Source organism: Chiloscyllium plagiosum, unplaced genomic scaffold, assembly GCF_037043375.1.
Source record: "Chiloscyllium plagiosum isolate Xiang-an unplaced genomic scaffold, Cpla_swu_hap1 HiC_scaffold_2, whole genome shotgun sequence".
NCBI classification, from domain to species: domain Eukaryota; kingdom Metazoa; phylum Chordata; class Chondrichthyes; order Orectolobiformes; family Hemiscylliidae; genus Chiloscyllium; species Chiloscyllium plagiosum.
This window is the reverse complement of record NW_028270140.1, coordinates 14,531,303-14,554,773: the sequence shown is the minus strand read 5'-3', so window position 1 is coordinate 14,554,773 and position 23,471 is coordinate 14,531,303. Positions and strand designations below refer to the sequence as shown.

Sequence of the window (23,471 nt, the reverse complement as noted above, 5' to 3'; positions counted from 1 at the left end):
ATTACAAGTTAAATTTTTCTTATCTGCTGTCTTCATGGCAGTCATTCTAAAAGTTACAAACAATGCTGACAACTCTAAAATTATCCATCTCCTTTAAAAAAAGGGCACTTCCCAATCCCTGATCACCAGTTATAACTTTCCAGCATGGTCACTGTGTTCTGCTCTTGTGACATATATGACTCTGCTCTTGAACACCAGTCGAAACAACCTAGGTGTTGGCACTTTGAAATAAGTTGTCACAATTCCTTTCAAAGTCACATTCACAGACATCCACATTCCTCTTAAATTTCTACATATATACTGCAGATATCTACATTATTTTCTGTTAACTGATGGTTTACTCTCTTCCAATCTTTCCTGATTCAATGGAATTCAAATGACTTCTTAAAATATAAATTTCCTTAAAAACTCACAACCTCCTGCCTTTATCCAACTCAATGACTGAATTGCACTTGATGGGGGTTAATTTTTCAAATGTTTCTTCTTACATAGAGACTGCTTGCTTCTGAGGGAATTTATCCTCAGCTCTTAATGTGCTCCAATAAATATTCCTACTCACATTTTGTTGCTGCAGTACTAAACATTTCAGAGATTGAACACATTTTCTCCATTCATCAGCCCCATTGTACAGATGTCGAGATTCATTACTCAGTTTCTACTCAAACTCATTATACAAGAAAAAAGAAGTGAGGAATCCATGTTTAATTCCATTATATGTACACCATTCCCTGGTATACCTCATTTTCTTTTACACTCAATTTCTTGCAGTGTCTGGGGATTGCTGAAGAATACAACAGTAATCAGAAACTTTGAAAACTGAAGATATCCCCAGCATATCTTTTTCTTTATGATATTTATTTACACTATATCCATTTGAGTGCCTATGAACTTTAACATGTCTTATTCTAGATTTGCATCTGCATTTGCTCCTCCAATCCATGTATCCATTCTAAGTAGGTTTTCATGCCATTAAACACTTCCACACCCTCACAATGTGATAGAGGATGGCCTTGTGGTAATATCATTAGGTTAATAATTTAGACCCAGACTATTGTTTTAGGGACTTGGATTCAAATTCTGATGGACTTCAAATTCAATTAATAAACCCAGAATACAAATCTAGTCTGGTAACGTTCTATGAAACTACATTGATCGTCATAAAAATCCATTTGGTTTACCATCGCCCTTTAAGAAAACTGCAGTCCTTACCAGGAATAGTTACATGTGACTCCAGATTCACAGCAGTGTGGTGGACTCTTAACTGCCTCCACAATGGACATTTGTGGATGGACAACAACTCCTAGCCTTGTCAACAATGTCCACATCCCATGACAGAATAAACCATCACATGTTGCAGTTTTCACCATATTCAATTTAGAATGATTATTCATTCACTTCCTCCCATCACTTAGTCCCACCAGGAATTTAAATGTCAGGGTCTGCAGCTCTTGTTCCAAACCTTTCTGCCTCATTACATTTCTCTATCGTCTTTAGAAACCTCTTAACAACTGATCACCTTCACTTTAGTGTATAAAGATGTGTACCATGTGTCAATAGGACACTGTATTCATTTAACCACTAAGTAATTTGCCAATTTCTCATGCACTATGCAGAATGAACTGTACCTTACTCAGAGGTTAAGGCAAGTTATGCAACTGGAGGGTTATTGCAATTACTCATGTATTGAGCTCTAAATAGACTTACTGCTCCCTAGTGGTTAAGAGAGCAAAATGGCATGACACCCAAAATTACACAGAAGTAGCATTGCAGTTTGCTTTCTGTTTTGAAACCTACAAGTGTCTAAGCTGCCCAATTATTTTCCTGCTAATTGTTGAAGTTGAGCAAGGCAGAGGCTGAGGAGATTAACCTTTGGTGTCTTAACATGTGATCTTTTATATTGTACTTGTTTAATATAATAAATTAATGCAGTTAAAATCATGGAAATGGAAGCACTGAAATCAGCAATTCCCAGGTAGATTTGGAAGAGTTTGTAGGGGAGGGTTGCTAGGAGCACACCTCCACCATCAAGCTCATCTCAGACAAGAAGTGTGAAGACAACAAGACTGGGTTTTACAAAAGCTTTGATGTTTGTTCAAATGAAAAAAATTTGAAGAAAGACTAAATGAAAGCTGAAGTTCTGACCATCGACCACCAAGTACATATATTCATTTTAATATAATTTTCAGCAAAAGGTGCAAAAGTTGATTAAGTATTCAAGATAAAAATGTAATATATATATACACACATCAGACAAGTTGTTCAGCACGTGGACTCGACTTCAGAAGCGAATTTACATTATGCTAGATTGCTTCAAAGAAATTAAGAGCTCACAGAACTTTGCACTAGAATTCATATTTTTGACATCTTTTGCAATATCTTCTACCAATGTAACAAAAAAATTAAAAATTAAAGGCCACTTGAAAACAACTTTGACCAGAACCCTGGACTGCGCATTTCAATGAGTGATACACGAGGGCAACAGAAACAGCACTAAGCTACCTGCTCAAAATTGGGCAAACACATACAATACAGATGTGATTCCAAATTATCACATGGTAACCAAAACAATGTATGGTGTATACAATGTTAGCCAAACATTCAGTAATGTATTGTATATAAACCATCTTAAAGGCAAGTTGAAGCTGTAGAACAATTAGGACAACCTAACAGTGAAGAAAGAACAGGTAGACACCATACCATGCCTGGAAAAAAGAAATTCATTTCAATTAAAAATAACCCAGGTTCTTTTAAGATTACACAAAAAAGTTTTCAGTTAGAATAGAGGTTTAAACATTCTGGAAAAAAAACAACAAAGCATAGGAGGGGAGGAAGTAAAATCAGAAGGGCTGTGAACCATCCTCTTTGAGGTAGGGGAGTGGAATTGTTACTTTGAAACACTTGCCACTGTCACTCAACTTGGCTTGAGACTCTTACTCCTCCACCAATATGAAACAAAAGCCCAATATCTTCAAAAATTATTCAAAGTATTTTTTGCAAATGGCCATCTGGTCTCAGAGTTGAAGTTGAACTTTGTTTTCCTCCACAATAAATAAGTTGCTTCAAAGTGACAAAGTGACAAAGAGAAATTCTGCATGACAGATAGTTTGAGACAAAATGTTAAATACTGAAATACAGAGCTGAAAATGATACTCAAGTTAAGCAATAGACACCAAAAGGTTCTCTCAGAGCACCTTAAGCAAAATCTCATAGGTTGCATTTATTATGCCCCATGATAAAATTGACCGGTGATAATTGAGGTGTACACCTCTCATTAGGTGGGACACTTTGCCATCCCTTTCAGTCCAGATTTTCATGAAGACTTTTGCAAAACTCTGAAATTCCCCTCCAACCTGTGACTGCATACGTGCTTTCACCACATTGATTGGATAAAATATTATTCCGAGCAGTGACCCCAGAAACCCCCCACAGATGAAGTCATTGAGAACATTCATACTATATGTAGTGGCTTCTGGCAGGGACTGCTTGATAGGCCCTCGCAAAGCAAAAAACAATGCATTACTGGGTCCATTGCGGAGAAGGATGGGTACAAGGCCTCTGTAATATTCTTTAATACCATAGGCTCTCAAAACCTTGAAGGCATGGAAGGTATTTTTTAATCGGTTATGATGTCTGCGATCCTGTAGCAAAGCCTGTACCCTCTCAAATGGTGTCAGAACTGCTTCTGCAGTCCCCGCCAATACTGCAGACACACTCTGATTGAACAGCTCTGGAGCATTATTTGTTTTCTTCAAGAGACAGGAGAAGTCTTCATACAAGCCAAACATCAATGCCACAGTTGTAGTCTTTTGCAGGAGTGGTGGCAGAATTCCTCTGTAGAGATTGCGAAAGCCATCCTGCTTTAGCTGCCGGATAGCATTCACCGTTGTTAGTCCATATAGCTGCTGTCGAAACAGCACTTTCTGAATGGGGAAGGTGATGGCAATGTTATTGAAAGCTGCAAAGTAGCCACAGAGATAATATTTGGCAGGTCCCACATAAGAAATCGGCTCTGTCAATTCTGGTGTAGAACTGGGTAAGACAAGGTCTTTTGGTCTGTTTTGTGCTTCAGTATCCATTTGTCTCAAGTGCTTATCCTTCTGGATCAATCAAAGTGTTCTCAATTATCCACATGGTTCTGTAGATAGTAGTTGGAAAGTTTAGAAATTGCACAAACAAAATAACTTATCTTTACAATCTTATGGCAAATTAAAAGTTTTATGTATATCTTTAAAATTTCTATCCAATCTTTAAGAATCCTTGCAGTAACATAGTTTTTTTTAAAATGGGCATCATTGGCTAGGCCAGAACACATTACCCATCTTTGATTATGCTTGAGGTGGCGGTGATAAGTTGCCTTTTTGAATGACTGCAGTCTAAGTATAGTAAAAATCTCTACCCAAGATGTTTACAGGCCATTTACTTGGAAGTGGAATAGGGCAGTGGCTCAGTTTAAACCAAACAACCAGAATACACCTCTTTTTCTCAAATACAAGCCTGCCCAGTAATAGGAGCTCGCCAAAACTGATCTTCAATTGAAAATAACACCTTGAAATAGTAAAAAGAAACATCAGTAAAAGTTACCATGTACTTGTAGGATTGTGTAAAAACTCAAATTCATTATTTTTCTATAGAGAAGAAAACCTGCCATCCTTACCTAGTCTGTCCTATGTGTCTCCAGTTCCATATCAACATGTCTGACTCAGTTACAGTAAGTTAGTTGGCATATTCAGCACAACCAGGAATGGACAATTAAAAGTGTGGTTCAATGATGTCCGCATGCTGAGAATAGAACAGAAATAAATAGATTCACATTTTAAAGTCAATTAGCATTACTTTGCAGATTGAGTAGGCCATCAACTCATACATGTGTAACAGGGATCATTACTTACAATACCAGTCAAAGAAAATCCAGCAATAGTTTATAGGTGAAGTTCATAAACTGCCTGTGTGTAACAGTCATTTCAATCCCAAGGTTAGAATGCAGCCCCAAGAATCCTTCTGCTGATTGTGTGTATGCACATGTACAGCATCAATTTGTATTGGCTGGGGGAAGGGAGATTGGGGGCATAGGCGAGGAAGGGCCAAAAGTAAAGAATTCCATCAGAATTTGCTATATGCTTTGTGTCCTTGAAATGGTAACATTTTACAAAGCGTAATTGTTCAACATGTTGGGAAAAGATATGAATGAGTTACACATTAGTAGAAATTAATTGACTGTATTTAGGTTAAATATCAAAAAAGCAGATGGCAAATAGCTTGTTGTCAAAGATACAAAAAGTACACTAAAGCATTTTATGAATGCTTACAAAAACCCTCAGGCAGCTGGGCTGAAAACATTCCTATCAATTTTAACAGTGTTTTGATTATTGATTTCTTCCCACTGGTACAATCGTCAATTTTGTTATAAAAACGTTCAATCTCTATCTTTTGTTCTGAATTGAAGTTACGTTGTTTTATTTAGGAATGTGGGAACTAGCCACATTCGGTACCTTTGCCACACTGAAGGAACAAAACTCAGTCAGGATTTCCATCTGTATTCTGGTGTTGGAAACTGCATGAATTAAAATATAAATCAGTTGAACAAAGTGACACAACGGCAGGGCTGGATTCGACTTTGCAGTTTTCGAAGTGAATAGCTTGTTTACTGTTCGAGCTCCTACTTGAAGATCAACCACTTCCATGCAGTACTAAGAGTTATGTAGACCAACCTTCAGAAGAAAAGGTACATAATGCAACAACAGTATTAAGGCCAGCCCTTTCCAAAAAGAACATACAAATTATCTGTGACTCTTAGTACAGATCAGGCAGATCCATGGCTGTGGTTTAGATACACTTGTGCACAGGAAATAGAGAACACAATAGTAAGGTTATAATTTTGAAAATCCCATGACTTAGTTTACAAAGAAAATCTGTTTTTTGTTCCAAGTCACCTTAACTTGCTTCTTTTCTCACCACAGTTTACTGCATTACTTCACATCAGATCATGACAGATACTGGTTACTTCACTACTCTGGGATTGCCCAATTGTAAGGAAGTGTTTTGCTGAACACATAGATGTGGTCAAATTGGACTTGGCTGCACGCCCCAAAAACCTGAACAGTCCTTTGCTACTCAAATTTAAAGCTGATATTTGAAATGTTAGCCAGACAGAATACCAAAAAGGAGTTATGAGCCACAATTCCTCACCTGAGCTCAGTTATAAAATTACATTTTGACATATCAGCCTGAAGTACATAGAAACAAAATTATATATTCCTGGCCAATGAACTGCCAGTATGTAAAGCCAAATTCAAATTAATTTTAAAGCAACCATGCTGTAAATTTTGTCATTTGGTTACTTCTTCTGGTGAATATGAAACCAATAGTGAATGCTCTGTGAAAAGACCATGACATGTTATCATTACAACTGTAGTAAAAGTCATTTCAATTCAAAATGTAGTAAGATCTAAAATAAAAACAAAAAAGTCCAGCCCAGGCAGCTTCTACTCGGGTATCTGAAAAGATAGGTGAGGTTTGATATGACTATGTTTATATAAAGATATACTTTAGTCATAAAAAAGTTATTTTTGACAAAGAAATTGGAGGAGTTTGATAACTTACACCAGAATTTGTACGCCTGAAGAGTATTAACAGTTCAATTGTTAGTTTTGCTCAGTGAAGGATATAGCAGAACCAGACAAGACCCTCTTAGGCCATTTAGTTATTTTATAATGCAAGTTCTAAAGAAAGTAATTGATCTCTGAGCAATACTGAAACATCTCCCACTCAATGATAAATCAGGTAACTCCAGCATATATCATTGTATAAATAAGGACACAGGTACAGAAATTTAAACTTTATTCTAGAATTCCTAAAGCTGAACTTTTCAGAACTAAGATTGATAGATTCTTGTTGTATTAGTGTATCAATGCATATGAAAAAAAACGGGAAAGTGGAATCAAGGTACAAATCAGCCAAGAGCTACAAGAATGAAGGCGAATCGGACTACTCCTATTTTATGATGTTTAACTTTCTTTTGTAGTAAGATAAATTTTGTATGATTGTCAAAAGGAGAGTGCTGATTATTACCCAAATAGGTGTTTCTTGGCCTGCAATACAAAATACTTTGCAATCCAAATACAAATGATTTCAAATAGTTTGAAACCTGAAGTAGGGTTTAAGCAAAAGCTGACAAAGAACAGATATTATCAGGAAAGAGAAGCAACCACTCCAACGAGAAAAACAAATCTGCATTAAGAAAACAAAGGGAAAACATTTTCTCTGAATACTTGGTCAGGTGAATAACCCCGTCGATTTGCATTTATCTGAACCTTTAATGCAGAGAAAAAAAGTGTTCTAATTTGCTTAAGGAGACATAATCAAAGGAACAGACATTAGTAATGTTGACAAAAAACTTACCCAAGAAGCTGCTTCAAAAAGGAAATGATGCAGAAGCACTTCAGGGTTAGGGAGGAAATTCCAGGCTTTGGGACCAAAGAAGCTTAAAAGGTATGGCTATCAATGGGTGAAACTGGGCATCTGGAAAAGGCCAGTATTAGAGGAATGGAAAATTAACATATCAACAAGAATCCTGGATTTTTAAAGTAATTTAGTTACAAGTACTCAATCAGTTAAGTCTGAAATTAAAGTCTCCAGCTTTAAGCAACAAATCCAAATTGAAAAGTTCGCCAAGGCAACTTTTCTTTAAACAATATACTTATGCACTACATTAACACTGACTGAGACATTTCAGTCAAATGCTGTGACACTATTTTTACGGCTGCTTGCAGGAACCCACAGTACTAGAACCATACATCCTTCTGATGCAGGAGCTTCCCAAATTCAAACACAGCCATTTTTACAGCATTGGATTTGGGAGAGACAGAAAACATTCAGGAAGCAAGTGGTACAAAGTGAAGGAAACAAAATACAAAAGTGATAAGCTACCTTGCAAACAAAAAGAATCAAAATGATGTTTTAGATTCCTGCATCCATCATATGGAAAACTGAAGAACTTTGAAAACATGGAAGAATCTAAACAGACTAATGCTTACCAAAATTATCTCTTTATAAAGTATTAGAAAATAGTATAGAGCCAGAAACCTGGAAGACAGCTTAGATTAACATGTCTATATGTAAAAAGGGAAACAGAACAAATCCAAGTAACCATAGACAAATAACCTCAGCGACAGGGAAGATATAGAAATAGAATGCTTACTCAAAAATGTAAAATAAAAACAAACATTCAGAACTGAAAATATAACAGTAGTCAATGCCAATTCCACAAGAAATGGCATGCTTGAAGTTCCACAGTAGATAAGGGTAGATAAAATATGTTTGGATTCTCAAAAGGCCCCAATAAAATACTGCATGGTATACTCATGATGAAATTCAGAACAAGCAGAGTCTTGAAACAAGTACTTGGACTATATTAGATTGCAAATTCATTACCAAACAGATTATGAATTAAAAGGTAGTCAGATTGGTAGAAGGTGGGAATTTGATGGTTTATGGATTGATGCTGGTGGGATCATGGCTGTTTCCCTTTACATAAGCAATTTGGACTTTGTAATTGAAGTACAATATGAAACATTCTGGATAACACCAAATTTGCAGGGGATAGGAAGCAATAATCTTTGATGAAACTTGACAAAATACAAGACATTATCAACCCCTATTATATAGGCATGCAAATGAAAAATAAATGTAACTAAGTGTTCATTGGTGCACTTTTAAATGAGAGATAAGGAAATCATACGATCTTTGGAAGAGTGTCTAAATAAGATTGAATGACAAAAGGATACTGGGTACAGATTTACAAATTATTCAAAGTAGTAGTGCACATTAACAAGACCATAAAATTGTAGACAAAGCACATTAGTTAAACAGAGAATTGCATTTGAAAAACAGTGAAGTTATGTTATATAAACAAAGTGCTGGATGAACTCTGTTGGTCTGACATCATCTGTGAAGAGAGAAAGTGTTTGGGGTCTGATATGACTCTTCATAACACCTGTGGTTAAACATATACCCAAAGGATAGGGAGACACTAAAAAGATGCAAAAAAGATTTTCTGGCATGAACTAGTAGCAATGCCGGGGTTCTTTTATCTACTAAAAGAAAGATTCAAGGATGACCAAAATAGAGGTTTTTTTTAATTATAAAAGAGGCTTGATAGCATTGACATGATCCCATTTGTGCCAGAGTCCAAAATTGAGGGCCATAAATTAATAGAAGAGCCATTGCAAGGAAGAATTCATAAGAATTTAGAAAATGGAACTCAGTACCACATAGAGCCTCAGTTGAGGCAACTAGCATTTAACAGAAGCTTTGTTACTGCATGAAGGAGAAAGAAATAAAAAGAAATGCAGTTGGATGAATTATGTTGTTAGGTGAAAATGGTTATAAAGTATAAACGCCAGAACAGACCAGTTACACTAAACATCCAGTTTCTGCACTGTAAATTCTGTAAAACAAATTGCTTATGTCACCATCTAGTGTCAAAATTCAGCAAATTCTGGATACTGCTGTTCACTAGAGAGAACAATAGGTTGGGGCAATGGTAACATTGTTGCAACTCTTGTAAATGTTTATACTTCTAAGAGATTTTTTTGACTGACATTATTTTAAATGACAACTTACAAAGGTCAGTTTGGCCTTGAAGATTGGCACTATGGTTCTGTTAGGAATGTTTTGCAGCTGATAATCAGTCCACACTGATCAGCAAAGTAACAAATGTTTGAGTATATTGTCAATTGAGCTTTCTAATTAGGCATTCCTGTGTTCATGAGGACTCAATTTCTGAATGATGAATTAACGAGTGCAGAATTTAACAACTTAACATCACAAAAAGGTTAGCTTCCCAGACCCCAAGATTATGACTGTTCGCCTCTTCCTTTTTGGTTGAAACAATATATATAGAATAAGGTAGACTCATTGAGGCCAAACTCGGCCTACAACACTAGTTGACATACCACTTTGCAATTTATCCAACAGTTTCACCTTTTCACTAAGCTTCCTCACCACCTTCTTGTGTTTAGGCACACAAGCACTGCCACTTCCTCAACAGCCATCACAATAACACAAAGGGCACAAGGGCAAGAGTGTGATGTGCACAATCAACTTCAATGAGGCAAGAGAATGGAGAGGGAAGATGATGCTGAGAGTATCCAAGCACGGGTTAGGTGGGAGAGGTGGTGAGCTGGCACCCACATTTATGTTCACATTGTACAGCCACAACATGATGTCCCAACTCATATGCTCAATGCTCTGATCAATAAAGGAAAGCATACCAAATGCCGCCTTCATTATCCAATCTACCTGTGACTCCACTTTCAAGGAACTATGAACCCTCACTCCAAGGTCAGATGTTGGAAAATATTATTTAATATGTTATAGCAAGGAACTTAGAAAAGTTCAAGACAATCAGGCAGGTTCAACATGGTAATATGAAAAAGAAATTATATTTAACCAATTTATTGGACCTCTTCGAGGAAGTAACATGTGTTGTGTATAAAGGGGCAGTGGTCAATGTATAGCATTTATACTTCCAGAAGGCATTTGATAAGGTGCCACATCAAAGTTAATTATAGAAAATAAAAGTTCATGGTATGGAGGTATCCTGTTGGCATGGATGGAAGATGTTTAGCTAATAGGAAAGAATTTAGCCATAAATGGGCAATTGTTTGGTTGGCAGGATGTAATGAGTGTTTGAAACATGTAAGATCCTGGGAATGAACAGAATGGATGTGGAGATGATGTAACGTGGTGTGAAAGCATCTAGAACTAGGGGTCACTATTTAAAAATTAAGAGTTTGCCCTTTCTGAACTGTCTTAAATATTTTCTCATTGAGGGTCTTGAGTCTTTGCTACCATCTTCCTAAGTGGGTTGGAAGTAGAGTCATAGAATATTTTTGAGGCAGCGATAGTTTATTTTATGAGCAAGAGGGTGAAAGATTATCGGAGGTAAATGGGAACGTTGAGTAATCAGAGCAGCCAATTGCTTACTAAATTTCAGAGAGGGCTGAAGGAATCTTTTTAATTCATCTATAATTGTTGAGATGCTACACCATGTGATGTGCTGTGTGACTAACCTTATTAGGTGGCAATGGATTAGCTTATGGATTCCAGTTAGCAAATCTATGAAGTGAGAAAATCTGCTTCAGTATTTATGTCTGAAATCAGATCCGAGGGTTAGAGGATTTGAGTTATTGGGAGAGGCTGAACAGGCTGGGGCTGTTTTCCCTGGAGCGTCGGAGGCTGAGGGGTGACTTTATAGAGGTTTATAAAATCATGAGGGGCATGGATAGGATAAATAGACAAAGTCTTTTCCCTGGGGTTGGGGAGTCCAGAACGAGAGGGCATAGGTTTAGGGTGAGAGGGGAAAGATATAAAAGAGACCTACGGAGCAATGTTTTCACAAAGGGTGGTACGTGTATGGAATGAGCTGCCAGCAGAAGTGGTGGAGGCTGGTACAATTGCAACATTTAAAGGGCATCTGGATGGGTAGATGAATAGGAAGGGTTTGGAGGGATATGGGCCGGGTGCTGGCAGGTGGGACTAGATTGGGTTGGGATATCTGGTCAGCATGGACTGGTTGGACCAAAGGGTCTGTTTCCATGCTGTACATCTCTATGACTATGCCTGGAAAATTACTTTGGAAGACAATTTTCTGAACACTGTACTGAAGATCTCTGATCAATACCATCCAATGCGGTTATATTTCAGATGTTTGTGTTTATTTGACTGTGCTCCAAGTTTGGTAGGAAGCACACTTCACTTGTTGGAACAAATAAATACTCGTGACCAGCTTTCAGTCTCCTATGATCCTTAACTATCAAAGCACTCCACAAGTGAAGTGGGGTTATTGGAAACTAAAAATAAAATTATTCAATTAGTTTAAGAACTTTGGCTGAGGCAAAGACCATTTTTAATCTTAAATTATTAAATGAAAAATACCCATTTTAAAGCAGTAGCTACAGGGAGGGTATGGATCGGTGAAATTCTGGAATTGCTTCAGTAAAGCTGATATGACAAATGGAATAGTGTTCATTTTAGGTGTGAAGCTTTTGCAGTTAAGGTTAACCATGAAGATTCTAGGTTGGTAATATTTCTATCATCAGGTGCCTTGTTCACTCTGCTCTTACCAAATTACAGACAATTATACAATAGATTGTAAAAACAATGACTGCAGATGCTGGAAACCAGATTCTGGATCAGTGGTGCTGGAAGAGCACAGCAATTCAGGCAGCATCCGAGGACAGGCAAAATCGACGTTTCGGGCAAAAGCCCTTCATCAGAAATAAAGGCAGAGAGCCTGAAGCGTGGAAAGATAAGCTAGAGGAGGGTGGGGGTGGGGATAGAGTAGCATGGAGTACAATAGGTCAGTGGGGGAGGAGATGAAGGTGATAGGTCAGGGAGGAGAGGGTGGAGTGGATAGGTGGAAAAGGAGCTGGGCAGGTCGGACAAGTCCGGACAAGTCAAGGGGATCGTGTTGCTGGAGGTTAGAAACTAGGATGAGGCGGGGGAAGGGAAAATGAGGAAGCTGTTGATCTACAATAGATTGTGTCAATTCTGACACCATTGCTGGAATTTGCTGATTGACTCAGGAAATGCTGAACTTGGTGTGATACTGAGCCACAGTGAAAGGTTCTTTTCTCTGTTGGTATCTGAGGACAGCCAGATGGTGAAGTGCTCATTGAGGTGGTTTATGTAGGTTCATATAACAATGAATATCAGTTCACTTTGAATTCATTGTTGACAATTGTGAAGAATTATTTCTCTGGCTGCATGTTTGTTGGACATACTCTTCTGTTCTCATTCGCTGTCTTGCAAAATGAATATCAACTAGTGTGGATAGAAGATGCAAAGCCCGATTTTAAATAAGTTTCTCTAATAAGTTGCAATGACTTCCTTTCTTGCATAATATGGGTCAAACTCAAGCATGTGTGGAGCAAGCATGAATTTGCTTGGTGCATTATGCAGGATATCATTTAATGAAACAGTCATTAGAAGGTAAGTGTATGTATTTCTATTTACAGTCATTCCTCTGTATCTACAAAATCAGTTTTTGCCTATCCCTGGCAAAAAATAAGTAACCGATTAAGCAACATCCGCAAGTGGAATTAATTAGCATCGGCAGGCAAAAATCATATAGCTGTGACCACTTTTGAGGCAATCTTGAGCAGTGAGCACCTGCTCACCTGGTACAATTACAATATTTAAAAGGCATCTGGATGGGTTTATGAATAAGGAGGATCTAGAGGGATATGGGCCAAATGCTGGCAAATGGGACTACACTAATTTAAGATATCTGGTTGGCATGGATGAATTGGACTAAGGGTCTGTTTCTGTGCTGTACACCTCTATGACTCAATCTTTCCAAAGCAGATGTTAACAGTCCTGTGTTTTCCCATTTTTGTCTCTTTTCCTTTTGGAATAAGGGAATTATTTTTGCTAATTCACAACATAGTGGAGTCTTCCCTGAATCTAGGGAATTTCTGAAAACTAGAATCAATGCATCAACTATCTCATTCCTTTTAAGATCTGAGGATGAAGTCCATCAGACCCAAGGACTTGTCTGCTCACAGCTCCAAATCTTTGCTCAGTAACATTTTCCTGGTAATTGTAATTTTCTTGAGCTCCTCCCTCCTTTCCATATGATAATTTTTGGGATGTTACTTGTATCCTCTGTAATGAATACAGATGCAAAATTCATCTACCATCTTTAGGGTGGCATGGTGGCTCAGTGGTTAGCACTGCTGCCCCACAGCGCCAGGGACCCGAGTTCGATTCCCACCTCAGGCAACTGTGTGTGTGAAGTTTGCACATTCTCCCCATGTTTGCGGACAGCATGGACGAGTTGGACTGAAGGGTCTGTTTCCGTGCTGTTCAGTGTGGACTTGTTCGGCCGATGAGCCTGTTTCCATACTGTAAGGAATCTAATTTAATCTAATCTAATCTTCTTACTTACCATTAATTCTCAAATTCATTTTCTAAAAGGACCAATGCACACTTTGTTAACTCCTTTCCTTTTAAGTAGCTCTAGAATCCCTTACTAGCCTATTTTTATGTGGTTTTCTCATATACATCTCTATGACTCTATGTAACAAGCATAATGGTTAATGGGGCTCCTATAAATGTAGTTCATCTGGAGTTCCAGAAGGCATTTGATAAGGTGCCGCATAAAAGTTTAAAGCGCAAGCTAAGATCACATGCAGTTAAGGGTAAGGTATTAGCTTGGATAGTGGGCTGGCCAACCAACAGAAAGCAGAGAATTGGGACAAATTAGTCATTTTCTGGTTAGCAAGCTGTCACCATTGGGGTACCACAGAGTTTGGTTCTTGGAACCCAACTATTTACAATCTACATTAATGACCTGAATACAGGAATTGAATATATGATCGCCAAATTTTCAGACGACACTAAAATAGGTAGGAAAGTTAGGTGCAATAAAGAATCTAAAATTTAAAATTGGATACGGATAGGTTAGGTGAATGGATCAAAATCTGACAAATGCAGTTTTACATAGATAACTGAGAGATTATCCATTTTGATCGGAATAAAAAGGTAGTTCAGGGAATGTTCACTAGATTAATTCCAGTGATGAAAGGCTTGTGTAATGAGGAGAGATTGAGCAGTTAGACTCATACTGGAGGGAGTTGAAGAGGATGAGGGGAGATCTAATTGATGTATACAAGATGCCAAAGAGATTGATAAAACACACAAAGCAAATGCCCCAGAAGGGAAAAACAACCTAGAGTGAGAGGTCTTAATTTTAGGCTAAGGCGTGACAGAGTTAATACAGTGATGAGAAGTAATTGTGTGTGGAATTGACTATCCTAAAGTTCAATGGATTCCGGGACAGTGTATAAATTTACGGATGAGATGGACACATTTTTATTTGGTAATGGATTAAAGGTTATGGGGAGTGGGCAAGAAAGTGGAATTGAGAGGAGATCATATTAAATTACGGAGCAGGCTCAAGGGGCTGAATTGCCTACTCCTGCCCTTAGTTCTTATGTTCTTAAATACACCTCTATTGACCTAACCCTTTATTCTGGATGCCACAGGAAAGAGCAGCACTTGTTGCCTATCCCTAACTGACCATAAGCTATGTGATTATTTCAGACAGCATTTTTATTAAGAATCTCTACAATGTGGAAACAGGCCTTTGGCCCAACAAGTCCACACCAATCCTCCCAAGAGTAACCCACCCAGACCCATTCCCCTACCCTATATTTACCCCTAACTAATGCATCTAGCCTACACATCCCAGAACACTATGGGCAATTTAGCATGGCCAAATCACCTGACCTGCACATCTTTGGATTGTGGGAGGAAACTGGAGCACCCAGAGAAACCCACACAGACACTAGGAGAGTGTGCAAACTCCACACAGACAGTGGCCCAAGGCTGGAATCGAACCCAGGTCCCTGGCACTGTGAGGCAGTAGCGTTAACCACTGAGCCACCATGTGTGTGTTTGGAGTTAAATGGAGGACAGAATAGATAAGGGTGGCAGATTTTCTTCCCTCAAGTACTTTTGTCCTAGCTTTTTTTAATTAATTCAAATCTTCTTTACTGAATTCAAAATGTACTATCTGCCAGCAGGATTCAAATCTACGTCCCCAAGAATTTGCCTGACTCGCTGGATTACCAGTTCAATGACATTTCCACTACATTAGCACCTCCGCTGTGAGTTCACTATACCTACACCCACTTTCATGCCTGCATAGTGACCGTTACTGAAGTTTAAAATACCAGTCTTGGATTCACTCTGCTCTCCCTGAACTAAATGTAAAATTCAGTTGCATGCTGGTAAGAAAGAAGTGCTTTATCTATGAAGTCATGAATTAATCCTATCTCATTGCAAAATACCAGGTCTAGTAGAGTCTGCTCCCTGGTTGGCTCTAAGAAACTCTCAAAAATAGTCTTTGAACTATTTATCTAAGTCACCTTTGATCGTGTTTTGTTTTAGTAGCATATAAATTACTATCCAACATGATGTTACGGTAATACCATCATTAATTAACAGAACCACACTTTCCTTCTCCTAACCAGTTCTATAATCTTTTTAACCACATTCGGTGACCCGAATAGTATTTATGCTGCTTCATATACCATTAGAAATTGCAACATTTTTCTTTCCAAACTTTCTACAAGATGTTCTGGAAACATGTCAATTTTTGTAAAAAAAACGTACTGACATTTATTGCTTTACGTATACAATAGAAAAGCCTAACAGATACACATTAAACCTGCACCTGGCTACACTTCTTCTAAGCAAGAACAGGCTTAGAAAGTATGGCGACAGAATCATAGAAATCTACATGTCCATGCTGGCTGAAAAACAGTTGTCCAGCCAAATGCAATGTTCCATATCTGGACAAAGACAGGACCCAGCCATCGACTAAGGCACCACATACCAGTTCACTGGATTAGATTAATTGCTAGCACAAGTTTATAGGTCAGATAAGATGGGCTTTTATGAGTATCCCCATCTCTAGGCAAGACAACTTTGGCTAAAGTTCCATCTGCTCCAGAGGTGCATCATAATATTTCTGAATAGGATTGTTAAAAATGCAAACATTTTATTACCTGGCATCTGTGGGACCAAGAGTGTATTGGTTGATCAAATATTCCAATTGATCAAGAGGTCCACATAATCACTGCAAAACATTGACAAAATAATAAAAACATAATGCAGGGGTATACACACAGCTATACTTTATTTACAGCATAAATCACTTAAATAATAATGCAACTTTGCCTTAAATAAAACTTACCTCACATTAGGTGAAAGTGGGTACTGCAGATGCTGGAGATTAGAGTCAAGATTAGAGTGGTGCTGGAAAAGCACAGCAGGTCAGGCAGCAGTCGAGGAACAGGAAACTCGTCGTTTCGGGCAAATGCCCTTCATCAGGACATTTCTGATGAAGGGCTTTTGCCCAAAACGTGGATTTTCCTGCACTACTCTAATCTTGACTTCTCACTCACATTCTCAACCAAATACTCAGACATTACAGAAATTGCAATAATACAGTAACCTTCTGGTATTTCAGCTATACAACTTTTGCCAGTTTAGCCAGAATATCAGTTCATAAGGTACCAGTTAAATGTTTGCTGTATCTATTGATTAGATAAAAGGTAGTGTGTTGAATTTAGCTGAGGACTGGTGATATTACACAGACATCAATCGCAAGCAGGCTACAATTGAACTGTCACAGCCAAGACACACATGTGATCGCCACCTATCTGGACTTGCCATTCACTCCAAGTACGAGTTTAGCAGACAAAAACAATTGTAGCCCAAAAATACAATCTGCAAACTTTCGTTTACTATTTCTGCCTACCTTTCAGAATGGTTAATTTATAGACAAATGAAAAATAAAACACAATCAAAACATCCCAGCCATTGGTAAGAATAGCGAGTTGAGAACTCCAGTTTTGTGAAGCTGACAGATTTTTCATTTAAATAAAACAAAACAAAGGTGTAAAAATGAAAGGAAATACACATAAGCTGACATCCTCTTACAAAGAGATCAGGAGACATTGGCTCTATTTCTCTTTTCACATACAACACTCTGGCTTTAATATATACCTGCTCCAACATGACCTGCAAAGAACTATAATTATTAAAGCTGATTAAATGGAGACAAATTCCTGGTGATTTATGTTTGTGGGTCATTAAGAACAGATGTCAATGCCAGGCAGACAGCCTATTGCAGCTTTGGGATGATTTGTATGTGTTTCAACTTGACTATTACATATAGATATTCCGCAAAACAACATCTGGCTAAAAATATTAGACAGCCAAAAACAGGTGTGAATCTACAGCAGGATTACTCAAGTAACACTTTGCAGAAGACCAGAATCCCGTGCAAAATGCACACAACTAAGTTAACGGGCAAGTGTCTGTAATACCCTAAACACTGCAAACACAATGTCAATTTCAATCACACTATCTAAAGAATGAGACATCAGTGATTACTTTGGGAGATTTTCCTATTGTTGTGCATATAAGAGCTACAACATTTAACTTTAAATAACATCAACAGAATATATATATAATGCTGAGACATTGTTGCAGTGTGATATTTTGAATTGTTCAGAAGAGTGATATTGGACTGAAAACATTAACGCTTTCTCATTCTACAGATACTGCCAGGCCCACTGAATTTCTCCAGCACACACTTTATACTTCACATCATCAGCATTTGCTGTTTAACAATGGCCAACACACCCTACTCTCTTAACAGGCTGCCATCAATCCCAAACTCATCCCACCCTCTACCAACAGACTGCCATCAATCCCAAACTCATCCCACCTTCTCCCAACAGACTGCCATCAATCCCAAACTCATCCCACCTTCTCCCAACAGACTGCCATCAATCCCAAACTCATCCCACCTTCTCCCAACAGACTGCCATCAATCCCAAACTCATCCCACCTTCTCCCAACAGACTGCCATCAATCCCAAACTCATCCCACCTTCTCCCAACAGACTGCCATCAATCCCAAACTCATCCCACCTTCTCCCAACAGACTGCCATCAATCCCAAACTCATCCCACCTTCTCCCAACAGACTGCCATCAATCCCAAACTCATCCCACCTTCTCCCAACAGACTGCCATCAATCCCAAACTCATCCCACCTTCTCCCAACAGACTGCCATCAATCCCAAACTCATCCCACCTTCTCCCAACAGACTGCCATCAATCCCAAACTCATCCCACCTTCTCCCAACAGACTGCCATCAATCCCAAACTCATCCCACCCTCTACCAACAGACTGCCATCAATCCCAAACTCATCCCACCTTCTCCCAACAGACTGCCATCAATCCCAAATTCATCCCACCTTCTCCCAACAGACTGCCATCAATCCCAAACTCATCCCACCTTCTCCCAACAGACTGCCATCAATCCCAAACTCATCCCACCTTCTCCCAACAAACTGCCATCAATCCCAAGCTCATCCCACCTTCTCCCAACAAACTGCCATCAATCCCAAACTCATCCCACCTTCTCAACAGACTGCCATCAATCCCAAATTCATCCCACCTTCTCCCAACAGACTGCCATCAATCCCAAATTCATCCCACCTTCTCCCAACAGACTACCATCAATCACCAACTCATCCCACCTTCTCCCAACAGACTGCCATCAATCCCAAACTCATCCCACCTTCTCCCAACAAACTGCCATCAATCCCAAATAAACCCAACTCGCTCCCAATGCACCAGCAACAATCCCAAATTAATCCCATCTTTCCAACAGACTGGCATCATCCCAAACTAATGTCACTCTTTCCCCGTAGAGCTGGCCGCCTCTGCAGGAACTGGGGGGTCGGCCCGAGGCTGATGCCCCCAGTCCGTGACCGTGACCTTTAACCTTACAGGTTTCCCTGGGGCGGCTCACACCAGTTGGCCAGGCCCTGCCAACGAGGCTCTCAGAGACAACCCGCACCCCGACACCACAGCCGTACCGCTGAGGGCCCACTCTCGCAGGCCGGGACTGCTGTGCGTATGTGTCTGTCTGTCTCTCTCACACACAGTGGGCCCATTGAAGCCACACCAACAGCCGCTCTTTACCTCAGCTCTCCGCGCACACCTCAGCTTGCCGTCCCGCCCTGCCCTCATCGCGAGCCCGCGACGTCGGCGTGTGTACGTGCGCGTGCCCGCCGGCCGTGACGTCCTCCGTACCTGTCACGTGAGCGCCACGGGCGCGCTGAACCGGAAGCTGTCCTCTTCTCCTCCGCGATATGGCCAAGGTGGGAACTTATCAACATCTCGGGCCACTTCATTTCACAGGATTTAAAGATCGCAGACTCCCGCTCATGTGAAACAGAGACAGAGAAAGAACGTGTTGGAAATTGCCAGCCATATTCGGGAATAGGGTAACTGCTGATTTCCGGGAGGTGGCACCAGAGTCGAGAGTGTAGTCGAAAGCGGGGACTGCAGATCAGAGTTTAGATTAGAGTGTACAAAGTCTAAAATCTCACAACACCAGGTTATAGTCAATTGGATTAGAGTGGTGCTGGAAAAGCACGGCTGGTCAGGCAGCATCCGAGAAGAACACTCCTGATGAAGGGCTTTTGCCTCAAACGACGCTTCTCCTGCTCCTCGGATGCTGCCTGAACCTGCTGTGCTTTTCCAGCACCACACCAATGTGTAGACTCTGATTTTCAGCATCTGCAGTCTTTACTTTCTCTCTAGTTGAACAGGTTGATCCTGAGCCCCCCCCCCCCCCCCCACTCACACTCACATAGAGACAGTGAAACACTGGCAATCCCAAACACAGGCACAAAATACTGTAGAGCAAACAGCTTCTCTTGATCTGTGTCCCAGACTTAGGCAGGCAGGGCACTTTCAGAATTTGTGGGTGAGAGTAAACATACAATTAAAGAGATTAAATTTAATGTGTGGACGGATATATTTTGATTAAAAAGATGGGAAGAGGCAATATAAAGTAACAAGTGCCATTATAAAGGGGTGTGGGTTGGGGCACTGGGGAGGACATGCACAAAAGTTTGATGGTGGCTCATAAAAAACAACCTGGACTTTTATCAACAAAACATACAGTTCAGAAGCAAGGATGTTATGAAGAACCTTTTATGAACTGCTGATTTGACCTTGACTAGGGTGTTGTATCCTGTTCTAGACTGTGACATTCAGAATCGTGAAGCTTATGGAGAGGGTGCAGGGAAGGTTTATGAGAATGGTTTTAGGCATGAATGACTTCACTTGCAAGGATAGGCTGGAGATATCAAGCCTGTTTCCTTCAAGAGAAAGTTGAGATCACAGCTGTCCAAGTGTTCAAAATCTTGAACTGAAGAAAAATTAGATAGAGGGAAACTTTCCATTGATTGAAGAATGTGGGAATGTGGTGAAGACAGATTTATTATTGCTTTCAAAAATGAATTGGATGATTATCTGAAAAAGAATTGAAGGGCTATGGGAGCAGAATGGGCAGTGGAAGTAATAGAGTACTTCTTGCAAAGAGCTGCCTTGAGATGGTCTCCTGTGCAGTAACAACTCTATTACACTGTTTCACATCAATTATCTTTCTACAGAGCTGGGAGGATTAGGGTAGAAAGAGGAATGTTTTACTGATCACTGAAATCATTATTATCTGAAAAGCTGGGAGCATAACATATGACCTGAAATTGTTGAATAAATGTTGAGTCTGGAAGGCTGTAAAGTCCCAAATGGAAAGATGAAGCCTTGCTCTAGGAACCTCTATTGAGCTTCACTGGGTTAGGGCACCAAGCTGAGATCAGAAAGACTAGAGTGGAAAAGAAGTTGCAAATTAAATTGACAGTGTAAGGTCACACTTGTGAAGCTTTTACTTAAAGCAGTCATCCAATCTGCATTTGATGAGCCCACTGCAGAGGAGACCTCATTGTGAACAGTAAATACAATAAACAGCATTGAAAATTTTGTGAATAAGTGGCTATTTCTGAAATAAATGTTAATGTTTTTAAACATAAGAATTAGAGGAGGCGAAAGGGTAAGTTTTGCATCTCCTGCACTTACATGGTAGAATGCAATGTGAAGGGCTAATTAAGTTTTGTGTCAGGATGCCATGTGGTTAAGATCCCATTGGAATGCTGGATGGGGAGAGGCAAATGTGGTATTCTGCTAAAGTTAGCTGAAATGGTAAAAGATGTTTGTTGAACATGTACCTTGCTGGGATGATAATGTCACCTTATTTTTTTTTAATCAACTGAGAACTCCTATCCACTTGAGAGGAAATGGACCCTCAAACATATTCATCCAAGTTCCTACATTTCTATTGTCACTATTGTTATGATTGTAGCTGATGTTTCTACTGGACAACTCATATCTTATAATGAAATATGTTTTGATAGATCTTTTTGTTTTATTTAATGTGATGGTCTTTCACTGTAACTTAAGCACACGGCTGCAGATTTAGTTTTAACAATAAAACAAGTTTATTACGCAAAATAAATTAAAACAGAGAGCAAAACAAAATTTCAACTATTCTCTAACACTTTGAACTTCAAAGTTAATCATAATCCAGAGAATTTTTTCTTCCCTGTCCAAAGTGTAGTTTTGACTTAACTGCTTTCTCTCAGTTCATGTCCTATGAGCTGTGGAATCTTTTTCTTGAAAACACACACACCAGAGAGATCTTAGACCTTTTCAGTGTTTTAATAATCTGCAGAGCCATAAATTCACAGCACCAGGGAAACCAAGTTCAACTCCACCCTCAGGTGACTATCTGTGTGGAGTTTACACATTCTCCACAGTCCAACGATGTGTAGATTAGGTGGATTAGCCATGCTAAATTGCCCCATAGTGTCCAGGGATGTGCAGGTTAGGTGGATCAGCCATGGGAAATGGTATGGGCTCGAAGGACCGAATGGCTTGCTTCCATATTAGGGATTCTATGGATTCTATAAGCACTCCTCGTCTGGAAGTTTCACAAACTATACACTTTCACTGAGATAACATATTCCTTGAACTGCTCTGAATAATCTTCTAAGAGAGAGTGTATTTGCATATGATTTCAACCAGATCTCCTTTGAGCTGAATCAAAAGCTTTTGAAGCAAATTTTAAAACCTTGCTCATCCCAGATTCTGTTGCAGGTAATGGCTTAATGTTTTTTCTCTCCTGTTATAAACTACCATAGTATAACAAATATCCATTAACATTCCAGGAGGCCTTGCAGTTACCTGCTTTCTAATATATACTGGTTTTCAGTCATAGTTTGGAAAGACTGATCTAGTTAACTGTTAAATCCCTTCACAAAAATAGGCCAATACCCATTTGACACTAGTTTGAAATCCAAACCCCATGCCCCACAAAAAAGGTAGTACATATAAACTTTTTACACTCATCCCCCACAAAACCACCAATAGTGTGTTCCTCCAGCTCACTTCCCATGCTGTGTGTCAAGTTAATTAACACAGCAATGAAGTAAACAATCAGATAATCCTTTTTTCCTTGTGGCACCAGTTGAGGAAGAAACATTGGCCCTGCTGTTCTTCAACAAAGTAACATGGTCTCTTTTTATGTGACTTTGAGAGAGCAAGCCACCACTTTAATAACTCACCCAAAGGATGACACCTCTGAAAACACTGCATGTTTTCAACGTTGTGCTGAAGTGTTAAGTATGAATTTGTACTGTGGTCTCTGGGTGATGAAAGACTTAACAGCAATCTGGGTTTGTTCAATATGTCATTTCATTGCATGACACTGTAATCCTTTGCTATAAATTCTGTATTTAATGTTCCTGCTCCACATCTACCTGATGAAGGAGCAGTACTCCGAAAGTTAGTACTTCCAAATAAACCTGTTGGACTCTAACCTGGTGTTTTGTGATTTTTAACTTTGCCCACCCCAGTCCAACACCGGCACCTCCACATCATGGAACTCACATGAGGAGGCTACATGAGCCACAGTTGTCAGATTGCGATGAGACTTGTGATCAGCAAAATGCTATTTAGCCTATAATCCTAAATC

General features: G+C 39.3%; 2 protein-coding genes and 1 long non-coding RNA gene across 5 annotated transcripts in view; 1 reads left to right on the top strand and 2 right to left on the bottom strand.

Annotated features, from left to right (window-relative positions):
• The window catches only part of LOC122564708 (thymosin beta-10), a 54,376-nt gene extending 37,755 nt beyond the window's left edge, over positions 1-16,621 (bottom strand). The window contains exon 1 of one of the 2 annotated variants that reach the window (XM_087994778.1): positions 16,578-16,621. Coding sequence is in view for 1 of the 2 variants with exons in the window: in XM_087994770.1 (XP_087850896.1) it covers positions 4,655-4,692 (38 nt within the window). In the remaining variant the exon portion in view is untranslated. Of the gene's footprint in view, positions 1-4,654; positions 4,777-16,577 lie in introns of those variants that run through there. The other variant, XM_087994770.1, reaches the window with a different exon arrangement.
• LOC122564678 (mitochondrial nicotinamide adenine dinucleotide transporter SLC25A51-like) lies at positions 2,157-4,779 on the bottom strand. The gene is made up of 2 exons (XM_043719818.2): positions 4,655-4,779; positions 2,157-4,135 (listed from the first exon to the last, which is right to left on the bottom strand). The coding sequence occupies exon 2, from the start codon at positions 4,074-4,076 to the stop codon at positions 3,183-3,185; it is 894 nt and encodes a 297-aa protein (XP_043575753.1). The 5' UTR covers positions 4,077-4,135; positions 4,655-4,779; the 3' UTR covers positions 2,157-3,182.
• Positions 16,622-19,696: 3,075 nt separating the features above from the next.
• The window catches only part of LOC148151824 (uncharacterized), a 68,728-nt gene continuing 64,953 nt past the window's right edge, over positions 19,697-23,471 (top strand). The window contains exon 1 of one of the 2 annotated variants that reach the window (XR_015759530.1): positions 19,697-19,878. This is a non-coding gene — a long non-coding RNA (uncharacterized LOC148151824). The remainder of the gene's footprint in view (positions 19,879-23,471) is intronic. The other variant, XR_015759528.1, reaches the window with a different exon arrangement.

Excerpts from the sequence above, each read along its gene's own strand:
- LOC122564678 (XM_043719818.2), bottom strand. The coding sequence starts at position 4,076 with ATGGATACTGAAGCACAAAACAGACCAAAAGACCTTGTCTTACCCAGT.